At 46.3% G+C, this 23468-nt stretch overlaps 1 protein-coding gene across 1 annotated transcript in view; it reads left to right on the top strand.

Moving 5' to 3' along the window:
* LOC115083184 (zinc finger protein 27-like) overlaps nucleotides 1-23468 on the top strand; it is an 89916-nt gene that overhangs the window by 2641 nt on the left and 63807 nt on the right. The window contains exons 3-4 of the mRNA XM_029586991.1: nucleotides 11799-11918; nucleotides 20910-22636. Coding sequence (XP_029442851.1) covers nucleotides 11799-11918; nucleotides 20910-22636 — 1847 coding nt within the window. The remainder of the gene's footprint in view (nucleotides 1-11798; nucleotides 11919-20909; nucleotides 22637-23468) is intronic.

Genomic DNA, 23468 nt, shown 5'->3' with positions numbered 1-23468 from the left:
GAATCTGGGGTAGCCTTTCTGGCAGATACCCTTTATATCCTTCTTAGGATGGCCTCCCGGGCCTGGCCTCCGAAGTACTCATAAGAAGGTGGCTCTGGAACTGGGCCGCAGATGTGGCTTCAAAGGCCAATCTGGGCAAACTATCCTTTAAAGGGGCACTGCTCTTCGGGGTGGAGCTAGATAAACTATTAAAAAGCCTGGGGGAATTAAAGCCCCAGAGGACAAGCCAAAGCACAGCGTTAGGAATCTGAAGTGAGGGTGCCTCAGGGACTACCGCGGGTGCAAGTTCATCAGCCTTTCCTTCCACTGGGCAAGGAGGTCTAGGACTCGGCCCTTTCGAGGGGCCAGATGTTCCACATCTGAACTCGCAACAGGGGCAAGCCCTAGCTGTCCTTTCCAGTGACGCTCAGTGGTTCCCCAACGAGTCTGGTCCCTGTGGGAAGGCGCCTACAGGGATTCTTTTTGGAGTGGACCCACATCACCTCAGACCGGTGGATACTCAACGTGATCCGCGCAGGGTATGTACCCAAACCGGTCAGGTCAGTACCCCAAATATTTATGGTCTCTCCTTGCTCTTCGTCAGACAAAGGGGTAGCAATAGAGGAAACCTTAGCCAAGGTGCATGGACTATGAGCAGTTTGCCCTGTCCCTTCTCGGGAACAGAGCACGGGAACCTACGCCATCTACTTCGTGGTACCCAAGAAGGATGGCTCCTTTCGGCCTGTATGAGACCTTTTAAGAGGGGGGGTCAGCATTCCGCATTTCCACATGGAAACCCCTCGCTAGTATGCTTCGCCCTAGTCTTGGCCAAAGCATACTTTCACATCCCGATAAGAGAAACTCTTATGCTTCTGTGTATTGAGCAAACACTTCTGCTTTCAAGACGTCCCCTTTGGCATCGCAACCGCACGAGGACCTTTACCAAGGTTAATGGTGGTTGCAGCAGCCAAGCTGCACAAGCAGGATATTCAGGTCCACCCCTACCTGGAGGACTGGCTCATTCGGGCCGAGTCTGCCCAGGAAAACACCCAAGCCACTAACTCTGTAGTATGCCTGTTGGTGCGGCTAGGCTGGTGGTGAATTCAGTCTCGTGCCCTCACAGTCCCTAGAGTTTCTGGAAGCACTTTTCAAGGAAGACTCCCTGCTGACAGCTGCATGGGAACATAGAACAGAAATTATTTGTGTGATGTCCAGTTATATGTTTTTAATGGATTGTTTTTTGGGGGGGTGGGGAAGAAGGGGAAGCCGCTGATCATGATTTGAGTTAATTACCAAAATCTCAGGGGGACTGAAGAGCAGGATTTAATGGCCCGTGGGCCGGATCTTTTATGTACCTAGCAACGCCTCTGCTTCCTGGGCTACTTCTATAAAGATTAGTTGGACCCGGATTGCTGCCTGTCTCCCCAGTTATATAAAGCCCGTCAGCAGCGGGATCACAGACCTTCAGCCTCTGTTATATCTGTCTCCTGGCAGCTGAATAAGAAATGGCCACACTCAGACGTTATTACACATCAACAGCAGGAGATTAACCCTTCCAGTTCTGGCTGCCAGAAACTTCAGAATGCAAATGAGAAATGGCATTAACATATAAAATTCCTGTTTCTCACTCCAATGAGAGTGCACATTAACACTGGATTTACTACATATTCACCTGCTACGGTACTTGCGCCTTTCTTTCTAGGATTTGTTGTGGCTCTGTATGATTTTAGTAGCTCTTCTCTGAACTGTCTCCTTCATCTCAGTGTCCCTACAAAGGTCCAGCTTGCAGAGCTAAACCCAATAGTCGAAGTGGCATCTTACTAGTGACCTATACAAAAGTAATATTACCTCAGTTCTGTAAAGTGTGGTTTTTGGGTTTTTTTTTAAGCACATTGCAGTAAAGCAAATGACAACAGGAAAAAGACCCAAGTTGTCCATCCAGTCTGCCTAGCAAGTTATTTAGGGTAGTAACTACCACTCCATTCAGGTTACCCCCAAGCCTTCTGTTAAGGGTACTAAATGCCCTTCCAGAGGAGGTGGTGAAGAAGAAAACAGTGAAAGAATTCAAAGGGGCATGGAATAAACACGGAGGATCTCTAAAAGCTAGAGGATGGAAATGAGATGGGGGGGGGAGAGCAATTTGCTGCTACGACAGTTACCACCCTTAACCAATATGTTTTGATGCTTTTAATGCAGTTGCAACATTGCTCCCTGCTTAGATGGCGGGGGGGGGGGGGGGGGAAGAGGAATTGGATATAGATGACAACTGAGGACCTCGACTTCCACGGTCTGGGATATTGATATGCAGACATAAGGGAAAAAGAAAAGGCACATCACTGCTTCCAAGACCAAGTCCTAAAGGAAACTAAGAAATCATGCTTGAGGGTAACTTGCTGCTGCAGCAGTTACTACCCTTAATCAATAAGACTTGATGCTTTTGATGCAACTCCAACATTGCTCTCTGCTTCAATAGCAGGGGAAAAGAGGAATTGGATTCAGATAGGGGGGAAAAGGGGACTTGGCAGAAAGCAATCAATGAGGGCCCCGAATTTTATGGTCTGGAGAACTGATAAGCATGGGGGTAACCTGAACAGAGCAGCAGTTACTACTCCCCTTGGAATTTCTACCCTTAACCAATAAAGTTGTGATGCTTTTGAGGCAATTGCCTCATCACTCTCTGCTTCAAAAGTGGGGGGTGGAGGGAAAGAGAAATTTGGATTCAGAGACAACCAACACGAGTCATGACTTTTTTACAGTCTGGGGTACTGATGCACAGACATTAAGGAAAGAACACAGGACTGCTTCTAAGGCTAAGTCCATAAGCAAAGGACGTCAAGCAGCACTGATTGATACATGGAGGTAACCTGCATGGCACGGCAGATACTACCATGGGAAGCTTGCTGGACAGACTGGATGGACCATTGGCTTTTTCTGCCATCATTTCTATGTTTCTACATTATATTTCTACATTAATGGTGGGGGTGAAAGAGAAATAGAATCAAAGGTTACTAAGAGCCAAGAGAAACAGATAAGTATGAGAAAAAAGAAGTGTGAAGCTTGCTGGGCAGATTGGATGGGCCGATTGGTCTTCTTCTGCCATCATTTCTATGTTTCTTTGATAAGCATAGTAACCACCACTCCAGGTTACTCCTATGCTCTCTGTTAAGGATGGTAACTGCCACTCTGTGCAGGTTACCCCATGCTTTCTGTTAAGGATAGTAACTACCACTCCGTGCAGATTACTCCCATGGCTTCTGTTAAAGTGTAGTAACTGCCACTCCATGCAGATAACCCCAGTTAACACAGGTTACCCATTTTCTTCATGTTCATTCTTTAGCCTTTAGAATACTTCTATGTATATCCCATGCCCTTTTGAAGTCCATTACTGTTCTTTCCTAGGCACCTCTTCTCTCCCAGGCTTCTCTCCTCACCTCCTTCCTCTTTCCGGCATCTGCTCATTCCCCTCTCCTCATTCGTTTAGCCTCATCACAACTTTCCTGCAGGCCAGCTGTGCAACAATGTTGGCTCTTGTAGAGCCTGAGTTGTGTAGAAATATGCACAGCTATGGGAATCCAGCACAGGTGTAATAGTCCAAAGAATGACTGATCCTTGTGTGTAGGGCCTGGCCAGCTCTGCTTCACTGGACAGAAGGACATTGATGGACCGAACATACAGGTATAAAAAAATAATAGCAACATATGGAACACTGAGGAGGCCTGTAGGACATGTGGTTTTAGGTAGCAGCCAGAGTGTCTGAGTATGCACTGTGGGGGACAGGATTTGAATTCTGTGCCCGAAGGAAAGGGACAGTGGGGTATAAAAACTGTTTTTTCCAGAATCAGCAAAACTAAAAAAAACAAAGGAAGAGGAGAGGATATGGTCAGCAATAAAGAACCAGTATGAACTGGTTCATGCTGAATTGCAGGGAGTGGAAGAAAGACAGTGAGGGGAAGCATAACAAACAGCCAGTCACATACACAGGTGGTATATAAAGAAGGAACATAAAATAGAAACTTAGAACTGGTTCCAGGCACCTAGTGCTTTGCTCAGGTCCAGCCAGTCTCTACTCAGGAAGAAAGGGACAGCTTTGCTTACTAGTCTCTCTGCTTGAGAATTAAGCGATTTTATTCCCAGTATGTAGACAGATGGACTAAGAACCAGCAGATTATGCTCCCCTGCCAGCAGATGGAGACAGAGCAAGCTGATATCACAGTATATATATATATATCCTGCAGTGATCCCAGCCTGCCAGTATTCTCCGTCTCCAGCAGATGGTGGACATGTATTTCCCTATGGGGATTGCTGTGAATTTGGAAAGGAGAAATTTATATTGAGAAAAGTAAGGCCTGCTCTCCCGCGGTGATACCTAAAGGTCCCTCCCACAGTTGAGAATTCCTGAGGTGATTTCCGTGGGCCCTCAGAGGTGTGCCTTGGTCCAGTAGCCAGTTCCCAGCATGGACTTAGTTGCTTGTACAGCTGAAAGGCAGCGGCTGCAGGAGGCAGAGCATGCCAGTGTCGGCAAATGCCCTCTCCCCCTGCAGCCAGAGACTGCCTCTGTACTCAGTCGATAAGCGCTGAGCTCCAGTAAGTTTAAAAAAAAAAAAAAAAAAGGAAAGATTACCTACAGAGATAGATGGGGGTTTTTAGGCCTGCCTTCGGTCTCTGTGCTTGGTGCATCGTCCTGACATTGTTCCCACTCCCTTTAGGGTTAGGGGAACTGGGCAGCCTGGCAGGTTGAGTGGCCCGGGTGGGCTAGGCCCTGCAGTTAGCATTTTCTCTGCAGCCATGTGGTAGGCCGCGGCAGTGTTTTCACATGCTCTTGTGCGTGCTGCTGTCCTCTACAGGATGTCTGTGTGTGCAGTGCGCGCCATGCTAGGCACATATCTTTTTTGAGCATGGATATATGCTCTAGCAGGGTGCTCCAGTAGTGTCTGTGCATATTGCTGGGGCACCTAGGATTTGTGTGCACGCCCTTTTTTAAGCACGAGCTATTTGAACGCACAGTTACAGCCGCTCATAGCACTGGTAAGCAAGAAGCCTAAGCGCCTTTCTCTTTGTGTTGCCTGTCATATTAGGACTTCTCAGCCTGACCATGTCTTCCAACATGTGTCTGCGCTGTTCGGATGCTCAGGGAGAGTTGTCTTCCTTGGATTTTCCTAAACCTGGATATTCTCATTCTGATGGTAGTCTGGTTGTGGTTTTGGCTGGAGGTGCCCAGACCTTGGTACTTCCTTGACTGGCTCCTTCGCAGGCAAGAGCAGTTCAGTCAGGCCCGCTCCAGTACCTTCTGTGCTTGGTCTGGATCCAGCTGCTTTTTCTTGAGTGGCATTTTTTCAAGGTTTACAGGCCTTTGTTTAGGCATAGTCCTCCACTTTGCCCACTCCAGTCAGATCAGACCTTCAGCCAGTGGCCCCTCCCTCTTCCAATCCTACGGTTACACATTGTGGCTCGCCTCTGTTTGCCATGGGTATTCCTGGTGGGGTCCCAGTTGGCATGGATGATGAAGTAAATCCTGATTCCTTGAAAGATGGTGAAATTCCTCCTGTGGAACCCTATCAGATCATGTTACAGTTCTTTCATAGAGATGAACTACCGGCCCTGATACACCCCAAACATTGAAGATATTGGGAGTGCCTGGGGCAGGGACTGTCAGAGCTGAAGAAGAATTCCATTTTGTTCTCTCTGTGCACAGCTTCTTGCTTTTTTTCCTGTTATGGACGCCATTCAAGAATTGATTGATCTTGAGTGGGATGCCTCAGAGGCAACTTTCAAAGGGGGTCGGGCATTGGAAGGGCTATACGCTCCGGATCCAGTTGTGAGAGAGCGTTTGCATTTTCCCAATGTGGATGCACTTGTCTGCACCATATATAAACGGACAACTATCTCCGTGGAGGGAGGAGTGGCCTTGAAGGATGTGCATGATAGGCGGATTGAATCTGTCCTTAAGCAGGCCTTTTACGCAGTGGTGATGACCTTGCAGATTGCTTCCTGTTGTGCTCTTGTGGTGCATTCTTGTCTGCTTCTCTCTCAGGAGGTGGATGATTCAGGGGTGAATTCTAGGGCAGTTCTGGAACCTGCTGCCACCTTTTTGGCAGACGCAGGCTGTGATTTGGTCTGACCTTGGCCAGACGTCGGCTATGGTTGCAGAATTGGTCACCTGATGCATCCTCCAAAGCTAATCTTACAAAAATGCCCTTTCAAGGTTCATTCTTGTTTGGGAGAGAGTTGCAAAAGCTGGTCAATAAGTGAGGTGAATCTCCAGATCCTCATTTTCTGGAGGATAAGAAGCCATTACAACAACCCTTTTCTATTAGGGGTCGTCTCAGGGGTTCCAAGCATTTTCGTCCCTACAGAAACCCGATCTTTCAGAGGACTCAGCCTTTTGGTAGGTCTCAGTCTTGTCGTCCCAGACAGTCCAAGAAAGGAGCAGACTCGGGTGTCGGACCATCCCAAGCTTCCCAATGAAGGCTTGCCCACCCATTTCGGGAGGAGGAGATAGGGGGACACCTATCTCAATTTTATCAGAGGTGGGTCAAGATCACATTGGATCAATTGGTTTTAGAAGTGATACGGGAAGGCTATACGCTGGAATTTTGCAGCATTCCTTGGGAAGTGTTCATGGTGTCTCCATGCCACTCCCTACAGAAGAAGCAGGCAGTGGAGTCTACACTTCTGAGGCTCCTCCAGCTGAGGGCTGTGGTTCCCGTGACAACATCTCAGGAAAATATGGGGCAGTGTTCCATTTGTTTTGTGGTACCCAAGAAGGAAGGTTCCTTTCGTTCCATCCTGGACCTCAAGAGTGTCAACCATCATCTGTGGGTGACTCAATTTCACATGGAAACCTTACGGTCTGTGATAATGGCAGTATAATCAGAGGAGTTTCTAACCTCCTTGGATCTGTCCAAGGCATATCTTCATATTCCCATCCATTTGGAGCGCCAACATTTTCTATGCTTTGCAGTGCTAGATCACCATTATCAGTTTTGGGCGCTGCCCTTTGGTTTGGCCACCGCCCCAGAACATTTTCCAAGGTTGATTTTGTGGCAGCGGCATTGAGAAAAGATGGGATCCTGGTACACCCATACTTGGACGATTGGCTGATTCAGGCCAAGTCTTTGGCAGAGAGTAGTCTGGTGATCAACATGGTAATTTCCTTACTGCAGGGGCTAGGTTGGGTGGTGAACCTGACCAAGAGCAGTCTCCAGCCTTCTCAGAGTATCTGGGAGTTCACTTCGACACGAGGCTGGACAAGGTTTTTCTACTGGACACATGGATCCAAAGGTTGTTGTCTCAGGTGCATCAGTTAGTGAACAATATCCGCCTGATGGTGTGGAGCTATCTACAGGTGCTCTGTTTGATGGCGGCAACCCTGGAAGTGGGGCCATGGGCAAGGGCGCATATGCATCCTCTTCACCACTCACTGCTGTCTCGTTGGAACCCGTAGTCTCAGGATTATTTGGATCAGCTCCACTTGCCAATGGAAATCTGTTCTCGCTTCCAGTGGTGGTTTTGCAGGAAGCTCTTATGTGTTTCAGAAGCATGGTGAGTGGTGTCTCCTTATCATCCCATCCTGATGTGGCCCATTTCTTGAAGGGAGTAAAGCATCTTCAGTCCCCCTTACGGTTGCTGGTTCCTTTGTGGAATCTTAACCTGGATTTTTTTTTTTTTTTTTTTTTTAGAGGACCCTGGATTTTGACCGCTGCATGGCATTTCCTGGTGATTATTGACCCTGAAGACAGTATTCTTGGTGGCTATATGTTCTGTGTGTCGCATTTCCAATTTGCAGACCTTGTCTTGCCGGGAGTCGTTCCTTCGGGTGATTCCAGGAGCATTGCAGTTGCGTACTGTTCCATCCTTCTTAGCTAAGGTGGTCTCGGAGTTTCATTTGAAGCAGTCCATTTCCTTGCCATCCCTGGAAAAGATCAGGGACACAAAAGAGTATCGCCTCCTGCATTCCTTGGTTATCAAGAGGCTTGTTGTGCAGCATCTGGAGGTTTCTGAACCTTTCCAAAAGTCAGTCTGTCTGTCCTTCATGGTGATCGAAAGCAGGGCAAACCAGCTTCGCAGGCTACAATAGCTCACTGGAGTAAGGGGGTGGTCATGGCCAGGTGTGTGGATACTGAAAATCCGTTACTTAACTAAGGTTAGGGCTCATTCCACTAGGGCTTAGGCCAGTGATGGCCAACCTTTTGCGCTCAGTGTGTCAAAATTCATTAAAAAAAAACCGAGCATAACTTGGGTGGTGTCACTAATAGAAAAATCCATCATTTTGTGATATTTGTAGCTCTAATCAATAACAAAAAGTTATAATTTTAATATATGTTCTGTATTTATTAATAAAGCAAAAACAAATAATTCTTTACCTTACCTGCTTAGTGACTTTTTTGTTGCTGAATTTCATTGGCTAAATCTTCAATTGAAGGTTGGTATTTCGTACACTTCAAGTCCAAGCAAGCGTTACAAACTTCATCTGTCAGTCGGTTTCTTTTATTGGCTCCCATTCATTTTCACACCACTCCCTCCCCATCCCCCAGGCAGAGTCCCATTCATTCACATGCACACACTAAAGGCAGACCCCCCTCTCTTTCTTTTGCCAGCAACCTCAGAGCCTCTCTCATTCCTCTGCTGCCACTGTCACTGCTGCCGCATGGCAATTGGGGAGGTGCCGATTCCTGCTACTGACACTGAATTCCATTCTGCTGCCTCCTCTGTGCAGGCCCCGTGGGCTTCCACTTTCTCCATGCTGATCTCGTACATTGTGAGATCCGTAGAGAAAGTGCTATTCTTGCACATTCCCAAAGATTACATATGCCAATCACTAAAAAGTAATTTATTTTACCTTTGCTGTCTGATCTTAGTTTTCTAATTGGTTGGTCACAGGCTTTTTTTTTCCACCTTCCCTTTCTTATTTTTTTGCCAATTCCTTTTATATTGTCTTTTTTTCTGTTTCTTTTCTCTCCATCTTCTTCCCTCAAACACACAGTCAGGTTCTCTTTCTCACATGTATTTCTCTCTCTCTCTCACACACACACACAGGCGCTCACTGGCACACGCTCTCTCTCTCTCTCACAAACACACAGAGGCTCTCACATGCTGTCTCTGCAAACATTCAGGTCCTCACTCCCACACACAGTCTCTCAGCTCATCTCAAACACGCACACATGCACACTCTACAGACCCTCAGCCTCTCTCTCACTTCTGGGCCTCCTCATGGTCTCCGCAGGATGGGCTCTGCAGCGGCCCTGATCTTCTTGGGCCGCGGCGGCCCTGCTACCGGGCCTCTTCCTCTTCTCGGGCCGCTGCGACTTGGAATTCGCGGCGGCCCGTAAACGCAAATGCTGCTCCTCTTCTGCACGCGCTGATGCTTCACCTCCTTCCTGCCCACGCGGCTCCGGCAACGTTTACTTCCGGGGACGCACAGGCAGGAAGGAGGAGGAGCATCATCGCATTTAAATGCGATCTTTGTCTTGAGCCTCATCGCTGCGCCGCATGAGCCTCCCTGCGCCCGGGGGCATTGGTGGAGGGGTCCGGAGGGTAGGGGATACTAAAAAAACAAATTTTAAAGGGTCGGCACAGCTGAAAAAGAAAAGGCTCGGCACAGCCGATATTAAAAAAAAAAAAAAAATTCCCAATAGTCCTTGAAACGCTGCGCGTGTCAGCAAAAACGTCTCTGTGTGTCACTTCTGACACACGTGTCATAGGTTAGCCATCACTGGCTTAGGCAGTGTCATGGGTGGAGGTTAGTCTGTTGTCTCCTGTTGACATTTGCCGGGCTGCACTGTGGACCTCCTTACACACCTTTTCCAGGTTTTATCATCTGGATGTGCAGGCCCGGGAGGATGCAGCCTTTGAACGTGCGATGTTGACTGGACCGTGGGAAGCCTCTCGCCCTGATCGGGAGTAGCATTGTTTCATCCCACTGGTCCTGAGTCCATCTGTCTACACACTAGGAAATGGAGAAATTACTTACCTGATAATTTTGTTTTCCTTAAAGTAGACAGGTGGACTCAACTTCCTGCCATTGGCTACCAACTGATTGGGTTCATGGTCCTCCTGTGGGGCTATGTGCTCCCAGGAATCACTGGTACCTATGTTCTTACTTGAGTTCAGTGCTTATTGTTGGTTCGGTACAATTATGGTTGACTGTTTTTAATCTGATTTTTTCTAGTCTGTCTACAGTTGCTTTTTGAAGAGAACACTGGCAGGCTGGGGTCACTGCAGTGTTATATATACTGTGACGTCAGCTTGCTCTGTCTCCATCTGCTGGCGGGGGAGCATAAACCAACTGGTCCTGAGTCCATCTGTCCGTACTAAAGAAAACAAAATCATCGGGCAAGTGATTTCTCCATTTCTTGTTCCTTGTGCTTGCTGTCTGCTAAAATACATTTAAATCCATTTGTAAACATTTCAATTTTTCATCCATGTGGTTTATTTCTTCCTGTTATCGAGACTCAGGTAAGAGCACAAATTAAAAGAAAGAGAAAGTTAGATAAGCCGGGGGGACAAAGTCCTCGAAGATTTAGTCCAGAGCAGCCTTCTGATACTTTTACCTCGGAGGTCAGACAGTTGACGGCAGCCTCTCTCCCCCTGGCTGGTGGTAGCAGCAGCATCTTTTGCTGTGTCCAGGCTGGTGGCAGTAGTTGCACTCTATCTCCCAGGCCCGTACCAGTGGCAGTGTTCTTACCTTTTGCTGAGCCTTGAGGCATCACAGCAGCTCCTGTCTGGCTCGTGCATTAGGTGCGCAGAGGACCAAGTGCTTGGGGATCTTTCCAGTCATGTTTTTAACAACACGCCGAGCATATAAACCATTTTCCCCGGATGAAGTCTCAGAGTGAGTAGAATCATATTGGGTGGCTGTGAGCAGCACAAAGCATATTGAGTTACAGCCAGTGTTTAACAGTTTGTCGATTACTTCCCTGAAGCAAATGTAATATGTGATAAAGTTTTAAACTGTGGAAAGAGTCATTCTTCTGTAGCTGCTTTCGCTGATATAGTAGATAGTATCCTCCCTGGAGCTCACTGAGACAATTTGTGTTTTCTGCCTTCCTTTTTAACAATCCACAGCATTTTCCCCCATCTGTCTCTTCCTGAAAATAGCCAATAATATTGGGGCCGATGCAATGCAGTGCACTCAGCCGAGCGCACTGATTAACCCGCAGTCGGACGTGGGTTAAATAGGCGCTAATCTACCCCCTAATGCAATAGGGGGATCAGCACCTATTTAACGCGCGTCCGACGCAGAGTGAATGCGATAGCGCTCATCACATGCAAATGCATGGCTATTACTCATTCACTCCGCATTCAAAAAAAAAGTGTGCATCTCAGATGCACATTCAGCTCTCAGGTATTAACGCCTGCCTGGAGCAGGAGTTAATAGCTGAGCACATGTAAAAGAAGTACAGAAAAGCAGAAAAAAAAAAATAAATTACCTCAGCAGACCAACGTCGGTAAACTCGGCATCGTTTTTCATAACCGGCCGTCTGTCAGTCCATTTTCATTACTGGCAGATGGCTGGTTATGAAAACCGATGCCGAGTTTACCGGCTTCGGTTTTCGTAACCAGCAGCCGCCGCAGGTTCATGTTAGCATGGAGGTGCTAGGGGCGCGCAAGCGTCCCTAGCACCTCCTTGCTAGCGCGACCCCCCCCCTAATTTCCATATAGCATTGCGCCCCTTTTGTGGGTGCCATGCGTGCGTTTAAGAAAGCAGGTGCTGACTTTTTGGCACCCGCTTTCCGCACTTTTTTCTTTTTTTTGCATCGGCCCCATTGTGTGCTAAGCACTGAGTGACTGGGAAATTTAATGCAGTGTTCTTATCCCAGGATCGGCCTCTCCCACCGCCACCCCTGAGATTATATCCCACATTGAACGAGGGGAAGAGCCGTACATCAAGGATGAGCCGGGATCAGAGGAAAGAGAAACTAAGAAAAGCAGCTGCTCAGGTGAGTGCAGGAATAAGAGGGAGCGGGGTAAAACTGCTGAGAGGAGGAGTGGAAGGAGCAGCTGGGAACAGGTAACCCACATGACTGAGTTTGCTTAGAAGGCTCTGCAGGGGACCCTGAGAGTCACTAAGAATGGCTGCTATATAGACCTGACTGTGTTTATAGAATTAAATTAGCACTGGTTCTGCCAGGCAGGCTGTAAGATCGAGCAGAAATGCAGGCACTCGCATAACTGGGTCTCTCTAGGAGCTACACAGGATACCTAGGAGGCCAGATATTTGGGCAATAACCACTTTAATATTGCTATTTAGATTATTACAGAGCTTTAGGACCAGGCAGGGGAAAAGTTGGTGCAGAAGAGAACAGTGTGGGGATCTTATCTGCCCCTTTACCCAAGGTGGAAGAGTTCAAAGGAATAAAGCAAAAACCATTTCTGTGGATAAGGAGAACTCTCACATAGCAACCCTGAAGGCACCAGGCCAGGGTCACAGTAGCGGTGCACGGTGATCCCGGCTGAAGGCTGACATTTTCCACTGGGAGGTGGGAGGGTTAGGGGAGGCAGAGATTGTGGTGGGGGGGGGGGGGCAGTGTAGGGATAGTTTAGGCAAAATTCTAATGAACTGGTGAGTGGGCAGGGCAGGGGGGGGGGAGGCCTGTCCTGGACCTCTTCAATTTTTGAACTTTAAATCCTGTCCAAGGGGTTTGTGGGGGGGGGGGGGGGGAAGTTGGGAAGGTCTAGCAGGGCCTGTGATTTACAGCTTGGGTGGGGGGATCAGTGATTGGGCTGCTGGATGAAAGAGGATCTTTATTTATTTATTTTTACTACTTAGTGGCCACTTAACCAGACTTGGTCTTTTGAATGTAGCCGGTTAAGGCTAAAGTTGTCCAGCTACAAGAGAGAAGATAACTTTAAACCTAACTTGCAATATTACAAAAAAAAAAAAATAGCTAGTTAGGTTTAAAGTTATCCAGCTAAAGGTAGCAAGATAATTTTAATGATTCTGAAAAAAAAAAAGTATTGCTACTCCACATCCTTTCCTTGTGATGACATAATTAACCCACCACGAAATATCCTGGAGGCTGATCAAATCCCCTTCACCAATCCCCATTTCAGTTAAGCATAATACAAGTTCTCAGACTGAAGGCACACTTGGTTCCTGAAAGCAGTATCTTAAGTTGAAATCAATTATCTCTTAAGCATGACTTTATAAATAGGGTCAGCGCCCTATTTTCATTTAAATAACCCAGAGTTTAATAGAGATGTGAATCAGAACCAGAATCGGTTCGGATTTCAGTTCCGATTCACATCTCTAGAGTTTAATAACATATAGTGCTGCTGTAAGAAAGCACAGACACATTTTAAAGCATTACTTTTTTTTGTTTGAGGAGGAAAGTGCCGGGGGAAGCCTATAGAGCATTGCACTGACGCTGTTTCCAGAAGAGGAAGTCCCCGGTTCTCTTCCTATTAATGTCAACCCGCCAAGTCTCGAGGTCATCTGCACAAGAATGTGTGCGCCTATTTCGAGGCATTTGAGAGACTGAAAGTTGAAATAAATATTATATTAACAGACAATATTTATCATTTTTGTAGCACTACTGGACATAAGCAGCACTGTACAATGGTGATAAGCATACAGCCCAAGATGGTACTTGAGCAAATGGAAGATAAAATGACTTGCCAAAGGTCACAAGAAGTATTAGTGGGAGTAGCCGGACTTGAACCCTGGCTTCCCTGGTTCGCAGCCCATTCCTCTAGCCACTAGGCCACTCTCCCTCCTTGAAAAATGGGGGTCAATTTAGAAAAATCGTAATTCTGAGTCATTGTAGCTTGAAACACTTTAATTCAAGGACTTCCTATAGCTGTAGATTTTGCTTGACAATTAGATCATTAATTAAAATACCCTTATTTTTAGCAACTGTACCTTTAGCAAGCCAAGCAGAATGGCTGGTTGAATCTCTATTTTCTGTCCATAAAACATTTGGGTGATGTTATCCGGTGGCAGAAGAACTTTTGCTGTACAGAGCATGTGTGGGAACACATGCTTGAACGTTGCCTAGTAAGCCACTTCAGTCTTTTTTTTTTCATCCAAGCATCAACACTGCCACGTACCTCTATCAAAAATAACATTTTTCATTGCTACCCTGTTTTTCTTTCCTATCTCACTACCTTGGCATCCCTTTTTATTTCACTTTGAGTACTTCAGAGGAAAGGCTGGTGGCCTGTGTGTTCTCCGCCTCCATCAGGACCCATGAATCCACTATCCCTTTGTGGTTGAGCAGCTTTACTGAACAATGAGTCTCATTCCTCCCACGGAGCTCCAAGGTCTCTAAGAAGTCAAGCCAGCTGCCAGTCCCGGTTCTCCTGGAGCTGTTACGGGAGCAATGTTGAGATGCTGTTCTGGTGCACAGGCACCTTTTGAAATTAATCCGATGCCCACCATGCTGCTTCAGCATATCTGTGCCCTTGATGCTGCCCCCAGTGCATCAGTGACCTATTGCAAGTGAACTGCACCAGCCCCCGATGCAAAGAGGGTGCTCTGATGCAAATGGTTTTCGCAGGATCCCCAATGCTCTGGCCCCCAAAGCAAGTTGTGGCCATTGATGCAAGCAAAGATTACTTGTGCCCCTGTGCAAGTATGCCCTCAATATAAGTGAGATGCATGAATGCTGCCCATGCAATTTGGGATATGCATGGACACCATCGAGGCCAATGAAGTGCGCCGATGACTCCTACGCAACTGCAGCCTAGGGCCACCTGCTCTCAAGTATAACCTAATGCTAATCGAGCATAGGATAAAGTACAGTGCTGTCTGGGCATGGAGGAAAGCTCCACACCGCTCAGGTGGGGGAATGAAGTCCAGCGCACTGCTCCGCAACAAAAGTGAGGCAATTTTCTGTGGGACTACGTCCCCTCGCACTACAGACTCAGTAAAGCTTTACAGTTTGGGCATCTTCTCTCCCCTGAACCAATCTGGTAAAAGGGTGAGGTCCCTGGGAAGGATCTTCCTATTCGAGGCAATAAATATACAATTGGACACTGTACTCCTTCCAAGGTCTATTTGGTAGACTGAAGAAAAGGAGACCAAACTCTCCTTTTCAGCATACCCTAGTTATTTCCATGGAAAGGAGTCCTGGTCTTCTGGGTTCAGGTAGATGCTCCCTCCAGAACTCCAGGAGGTGGTTCGAGTCCAGGGTGTTCATTTGCAGTGGAGTTCAGCCAGTCATCGGCTCTCCACCAAGAATGTTTCCCTCCAAGGTAGCTAAGGACTCCTCTTCTGTTGCTTTCAACACTGGGATCTTGGCTTGGGGTTTCCTCCACCTCTAGACTGTATTAGTTTGTCTCTGTTAAACAGCCTTCGGAGTCTAGAGGTGGAGGAAACCCCAAGCCAAGATCATATATATATGTATCTCTTAGGTATAATAACCAAAGATCTTCACACAAATGACTTTGGCCTCCTCCATTCATGGGACACACTGGAGGACACAGAACTCGTTCCTCACATGTCTGTCTGAGGACAGTTTCGTACCATGATAGTGGGAAAAGTCCTATTGTCTGTGTCCCAGTTCCATGGAACTTAGACTTCAAATACGAAGCATTAAATCTTCGGGGTGGATCACTTTGTTACAAAAAAAAAACAAAACAAAAAAAAACCCAGGTTCCTGGATAATTTTGGTGTCCGTATTCCACACTAATTCCACTTGGTCCAACTTGACCTCTGGCTGCTGAAGGTGGAGTCACCTCCTTTCACTCACTTTTCATCATAAAACTGTATATTTGCATTTTATTTGATCTGCATGTGAAATGTACCAATCCACAACATGCTTCTTGGTAGTGTTGGAACATCAGATGGCTTGGCAAGGTCCAGAATCTTACATGACTTTGTCAGGGACAAGTTACTGGAGATCCTATGTCAATGTGATCATCTTTTCAGAGAAGTGCTCAGGGAAACAGTGTCTCCCATAATGGTTTATCATCTATCACTGGGGCACTCCTCTACAGGGTACAATTACAGTGCCTTTAGAAGACTGTATTCCCAATAATACTGCTTCCAGCAACTCCATCTTGTTTGAGAGTTACCACTACTCCCCACCATCTTTCGATTCTGGCTCATCCTCTGTGGCGTGCATGCATTCATCCCAGGTCCTACTCAAACCTGGACCATGTGTTCTGACCTAGCAACCCTCCTCTCCTGTTACAGAGGGCATCCAGCGCTACCTGCACACTTAGTGTACGATCACCGAAGTCCACTGTTGTCTCACACTCCTGAAGTCTGGATACCACTTGCTTTTCTTCTGACTTCCTGCACTCTCTGTGCTCAGTTTTCACTTCTAATCAGTCATTCGACAAAACTCCTCTTCCAGATGGATTCACTTCTCACACAGTGGATGATAGAATTCATTCCTCCCCATTAATATAGCCAGGAATTCTACTCCTGCGACTTCCTTATTCACACAAATCCAAGGGCGTTCAGAAGTCTAACTGTGCAGATGCTTCAGGAGGTATTCATATTGACTTCCCTGAGCGCTAACCTCCCTCTTATCCAGAGGAGACTTTGAAGGTATGAGCTGACTCTAAACGATACTTCTACTCATGTTTCCATCCATTACCACTGATTCATGGCTATGTCCTCTTCCCCACAGTTCATAATGCTCCTTTTCGGCCTGTCTATGGCTCTGACAGTTTTCACCAAATATTTCTCTATAGTAGCAGCACACCTGCAACGACAGGCCATTCACTTGCCTTTACCTGGATGACTCAGTTTATGGTAGTGAATTTCCCCCTTAAATTTGATTTGATTTTTATGCTGGTGAATTTCAAAGAATCCACACTATTTTCCTCCTAGTTCATTTAATTCATTTGGGTGAGGATAGATTCTTTGCAACAGAAAGTGGTCCTCCTGTCACTTCAAGTGGGCACTCGCAGGTCACTTGTCCATGGGCTGTTTATCACTTCAACAGTCAAGTGGTGTGATAGCTGTTTCAGGCCTCACAGTGGGGGGCAATCCACTTGGTTTCTCTAACTGCCTTTGCATACACCTCACTGTTGCGCCCGTTGGTCGCAGATGGCTGCGACCTTTGTTGCTTACCTCCTTTCTTCCTACAGCACCGAGTCTAGGGAGGATGGCCGCCTCTGCTTCCATACGCCGACCTCCATGGCGTGCCCAGGACGGCGTGGGTGCTCCCAGCAGCCATCTTGCAACCAGGGTAACCTAGGGCACGCAAGCGCGCGTCTGCCCCCTTCTTGTATGCGTCATGGCGGGAACCTCGGTGGCATCCCCACCGCATGACATCATTCGCTTACTATACTTAAGCTCAGCTGACCATCCAAGCTACGAGTTAGCAAGGATTCCTGTCCTGCTCAATTCTGCCACTCTGGGACTTCGTCTTGCTGTTCCTGTCTGGGTGATCTTGTTTACCCGCTCCTCGGAGACTTGTTGCACCTAGGGCTATCTGCTCCTCGGAGAGCCATCCTTACCTGTCTCACCTTCCTCCCAGTGAGCTTCATCACCGTTCCTTGGGCGACCCTCCAATGCACCTGGACCAGGTCTCCTCTGTGCCTTCTCTACATCTGGCTTCCCCAGCCTCTGAGTGAGTACTGGACCTACTCTTCCTTCATCATGTGGATTCTCTGGTTACCCCGCTCTGCAGACCACTACCGGATCCATACTGTCTTGTGCAACCATTACCACCGGTGTCCGGCCTACCCCGCGCTGCGGACCACTACTGGAGATCACCAGCACAAAGCTTCATTAAGAGAAGATATTCCCCGGGTTACCCCACGCTGCGGACCACTACCTGATCTGATTTATCTTGTGCAACTTCCAGCTTCAGTCTCCAGCCTATCCTGCACTGCAGATCATTACCGGAGACCATCAGCACAAGTCTCATTTAGAGGAAGTATCTCCCGGATTATCACGCTCTGCGGACCACTACCAGAGAAGCCTGCTTGCAGGCTATATACTTGGACTGAGTATTTAACCCGCTCCTCGGGTTACTCTTGCTGCACAATAAAGCTATTGCCTCTGTTGTCTATCACTGCTGAGATCCCGCCTGTCGTGGTGAGTCCTCACAGGGCTCCTCCCTGTGGGTGGAGTCATCTCTTCCATGACCCAAGGGCCCACTGCCTTGTTTACACACAGAACGTAACAGATTGCTAACTCCATGGACCCGGCTCAGCTCTCAGCCTTACAGGCCATTCCTGGCCTGGCCCAACGGATTAAGGAGCAACAGAGAATGCTTGATACTCTGGCTACTGCTTTTAACCAACTGAATTCCAGACTAACAGGCCGATACAGTACAGTGCGCTCCGGCGGAGCACACTGTTAACCCGTGATTGGATGAGCTAGCGTTACCCCTTATTCAGTAAGGGGTCGAAAACGCGCATCCAAACCCCCCCCCCCCCCCCCGAACCTAATAGCACCCGCAACAAGCAAATGCATGTTGATGGCCCTATTAGGTATTCCCGTGCGATTCAGAAAGGAAAATGTGCAGCCAAGCCACATATTTTACTTTCAGAAATTAACGCCTACCCAAAGGTAGGTGCTAATTTCTCCGGGCACCAGGAAAGTGCACAGAAAAGCAGTAAAACTGCTTTTCTGTGCACGCTCCGACTTAATATCATGGTGATATTAAGTCGGAGGTCCCAAAAGTTACAAAAAGTTTAAAAAAAAAAAATTTGAAGTCGGCGCGCGGGTTGAAAATCGGACGCTCAGTTTTGCTGGTGTCCGGTTTCCGAACCCGTGGCTGTCAGCGGGTTTGAAAACAGACGCCGGCAAAATTGAGCGACAGCTGTCAAACCCGCTGACAGCCGCTGCTCCTGTCCAAAAAGAGGCGCTAGGGACGCGCTAGTATCCCTAGCGCCTCTTTTTACCTCTTTTTACCGCCGGCCCTAATTTGAATACTGAATCGCGCGCACAGGAGAGTGGCCTGTGTGCGCGCCGGGAGAGTGGGCATTTGCCCGCTCTCCCGCGGACTTTACTGTATCGGCCCATGAGTGATTCCACTACTTCTAATCAGAATGCATCACCCTCGGTGGTTATGGGGCAAACTACAGTTGCTCTGCCAGCCCCTGCTCGCTTCTCAGGAGACTCCCTGTTGTGTAGTGGCTTTCTAAATCAGTGCTGTATACACTTCTCCTTACAACCAGCGTACTTCCCTAGTGCCGCTTCCAAGACAACATATATTTTGTCCTTGTTGGATGGGAAAGCCCTCGCCTGGGCTTCACCTCTTTGGGAACGCAATGATCCAGTCCTTGATGACTTGCCTGAGTTTCTTACTCTCTTCCGGTCGGTATTTGATGACCCCGCTCGTCAGTCCATTGCCAGTTCTGCCCTCCTGAACCTCCAACAAGGGACCAAACCACTCCCAGACTACATGATTGAATTCAAGACAATGTCTTCTGAGCTCCTATGGGATTCAGGTTGTCTAAGACCATCAGCACAAGTCTCATCTAGAGGAAGTATCTCCCAGATTACCACCCTCTGTGGACCATTACCAGAGAAGCCTGCTTGCAGGCTATATACTTGGACTGAGTATTTAACCTGCTCCTTGGGTTACTCTTGCTGCATAATAAAGCTATTGCCTCTGTTGTCTATCATTGCTGAAATCCCGCCTGTCGTGGTGAGTCCTCACAGGGCTCCTTCCTGTGGGTGGAGTCATCTCCTCCATGACCCAAGGGCCCACTGCCTAGTTTACACACAGAACGTAACAATCGCTTCATGGGATTTTCATTCCCATTGAGATTTTTAGCTCAGCTTTTTGCAAACAAACTGGATATTTCAGAATAAATTATATGGCAATTAAGTTGATGTTTAGCCCCCTTCCCTCTTCAGAAATGAGTGCCAATTCCTATGCCTCCTTGTCAGTTTTCATTAGCAACAGATACCTCCACAAGTAGTAGAGAGCCTACTGAAAACCCCTTCTAACTTAGGGAACTTGTGCATCCAAACAAACCCCAATTTTTTTCACTCCCCATTTCCAATGGCAGAGCATTCTTATTTGACCAATAGTCAAGTCATCACCTTCTGCATGAACACACTTGGAGGTCGCAGACTCGTGAACTCTTCACCAATCGGTATAAATGGTAGAATGGGCATGCAAATATCCAGCTTTGTTGCAGGCATCCTAACTTATGGGAATCCTCAAAATGTTTATATATGCACAACAAAAAAGGAATAGTCAAATTTTAAAACTTACTTATACCTTATTCCAGATTTTTATTGCTGTTATCCATTAATTTCTCAATTCACACATTTAGTAGAAGAGACCTAATGAACAATATTGATGAAAAACCACTGAGTCCTCTCACAATATAAAAAAACCCACAATGTTTCTTTAAATGTCAGAGTCATATGGAGAAAAACCATTGAGGTTCTTGAAATGTTCTATTAGGAATTGCTATAAACTCCTTGATATACCATCATTGAACTATTGATGAACTAAGCCTGAGTTATATTCCACACATCACATGAGATATCAGTACAAACTTATGTTCACACCAAAATGGTGCAATGTTAATCACAAATAATCTTTGGTGATTGGTATAAGATTGCGATTTGTACAGAAGGATGACCAAAATGATAAAGGGAATAGAATGGTGCACCACGAGGAAAGTCACTAAACAGGTCAAGGGTTCTCATTTTGCAGATTGTTTACTTTATGAAAAAAATAAAAAGACTAGGAGAACCTCCATGAAGTTACTAAGTAACATTTAAAATAAATCTGAGAACGTAGGCTCTGGAATCCATTGCTGGAGAATGTGGTAAAGGCAGTTAGCATAGCAGGGTTTAAAAAAGATTTGGACAAGTTCCTGGAGGAAAATTCCGTAAGCTATTATTAACCAGATAGACATTGGGAAAGTCACTGCTTATTCCTGGGCGTAAGTAGTATGCAGTTTATCTGCTGTTTGGGATCCTGCCATGTACTTGGACTCTTGCTCTGACCCTGTATGGCAGTTCTTATGTTCTTGTGTCTGTTTATTTTCTTATCCAGAAGTCAATGTGTCCAAGAGAATACATGTGGAGAGACATTCTGAGGAACCCTCTAAACATTTGAAAGTGACTAAAACTGTATCTGAGAAAGATGGAGGGGATTCCTGCCCTTGTTGTGACTGGGAGAAAAACTACTGGAATCAATGTAAACCAGAAGAGAGGCTGAAAATCCCATCAGGAAATTCCCCTAAGAATGTGACTCCCTGTGAGCAAAATATTAACGATATCTCCCACACAGTGGAGCAGCAGAGAAGACAAAAAATACAACAAAATATACGTCATGAATGTGGAAACAACCACATGGATCAGAGAACTCTAAAGTCACAAGATGGATTTCATGGAGGAGAGAGATTACATACACGTACTGACTGTCTCAAAAACCTCAGTGTGAATGTCCCTGACCCAGTAAACCAAAAATTCCTCAAGAACCACAATAGAAATAGTGAAGAAAGGAAATCCTTCCTTCAGAAACCAAACCTGGTAATGTCTAATAGTACCCACACAGGAGAGAGACCCTTTCCATGCAGTGAATGTGGGAAAAGCTTTGGTCGGAAGAGCAGCCTTGTAAAACACCTGAAAATCCATGCAGGAGTGAGACCTTTTTCATGCAGTGAATGTGGGAAAAGCTTCATTGTGAAGGGAAAACTTAAACGGCACCTACAGATTCATACTGGGGAAAAACCCTTTCCATGCACTGAATGTGGTAAAAGCTTCAGTCAGAAGGGAGCTCTTACACGACACCTGATAATTCACACTGGAGAGAGACCTTATTCATGTCCTAAGTGTGGAAAAAGTTTTAGCTTGAAGCAAAATCTTCTGAAGCATCAGAGAACCCATTTAAAGTCACTACCCCTTGAGAGGCACTTTGCATGTACTGAGTGTGAGAAAAATTTCATTTATAATTCAAACCTAATAATTCATCAGAGAACCCACACAGGGGAGAAGCCATTTTCATGCACTGAATGTGGGAAAAGCTTCAGTCAAAAGGAAGCTCTTACTCGACACCTGATAATTCACACTGGAGAGAGACCTTATTCATGTCCTAAGTGTGGAAAAAGTTTTAATTTGAAACAAAATCTTCTGACGCACCAGAGAATCCATTTGGAGACACCAGCCCGTGAGAGACCGTTTGCATGTACTCAGTGTGAGAAGAATTTCATTCACAAGAGAAACCTAATATGTCATCAGAGAACCCACACAGGAGAGAAGCCATTTCCTTGCACTGAATGTGGAAAAAGCTTTGTTTCGAATTCAGATCTTCAGATACATCTGAGAATACACTCTGGAGAGAGACCCTTTTCATGCAGTGAATGCGGGAAAAGCTTTATTGTGAAGGGATATCTTACGCGACACTTACGAATTCATACTGAGAAAAAACATTTTTCATGCATTAAATGTGAGAAAAGCTTTCATTATAAGGAAAGTCTTGTATGTCATCTGAGAATTCACTCTGGAGAGAGACCCTTTTCATGCAGTGAATGTGGGAAATGCTTCAGCATGAAGAGGAGTCTTATACAACACTTACGAATTCATACTGGGAAACGACCCTTTCAATGCAACGAATGTGGGAAAAGCTTTAATCAGAAGAAAAGTCTTGTAGATCATCTGAGGATTCATTCTGGAGAGAAACCCTTTTCATGCAGTGAATGTGGGAAAAGCTTCAGCGTGAAGGGATCTGTTAAACGGCATCTGCAAAGTCATGCTGAGAAAAAGCTCTTTCCCTGTAATTGAATAGTAAAATTCTCTTGCCAATTCTAGTTGAGTACCTTCACATGGTGTCCTCATTGTATAATATCTGCACGAAATCTCAGCAAGGTGATCATAACTATTTAAGTATAAAAGTAAGTAGAAATACAAATCCATTTTGGCCACATGTCACCCAGGATAAGAAGGGGCCCACCCTTGGCACTAAGGCTAATTATATTGGTAGAGATGGTGCAGAGGCTTTGGTGAACCTGGTCATGGATCAGCAAAAAGCAGGAAACACATCACAGCAGCTGATGAAAAAACATTTGAGGAGTAAAGATAGTAAGTTATATACTGCTAATTTTGTTCAGTAAGCTCTTACTTTATATCGAGGGGGGTTCACACAAAGCTCACCAAAAATTGGATTTTGGATATAATTACTTGCCAGTTCAAATCTGATATCAATTGAGCTACAAAGTCAGGTATAATAGTAGGTCCTTCTCCAAAGGGCTTACAATCTAAGAGAGTTATTCTCTAAGCCACGTTAAATGAGCCTCAGCACCGCACATATTAAAATGAGCTCATTAGGATGCTAAAGAGATCATTAATACCCTAGACTATGCTAATCATATAATGTGGCTTGATGAATTGAAATTAGCTACAACTCAAGGAGCAAAGGCAGGGTGGTTCAGCAGGCCACTGCTAGATCACCAGGGGGATCCGGGAGTGGGCTATGATGGAGTCAGGGGGCCACTAGAGCCTCAGGGATCTTTTTAGGTGTACAGCAGGGTTCTGGAAGGGTGGAGCAGTACATTGAACTACCAGGGCAATTTTTTTCTAAAAAGGGTGGTGTGGAGGATGGGTGTCCCAGCCT

This window comes from Rhinatrema bivittatum, chromosome 2 (assembly GCF_901001135.1).
Source record: "Rhinatrema bivittatum chromosome 2, aRhiBiv1.1, whole genome shotgun sequence".
Classification (NCBI taxonomy): Eukaryota; Metazoa; Chordata; class Amphibia; order Gymnophiona; family Rhinatrematidae; genus Rhinatrema; species Rhinatrema bivittatum.
The sequence above is the reverse complement of the archived record's forward strand: the minus strand, read 5'-3'. Positions and strand labels throughout refer to the sequence as shown.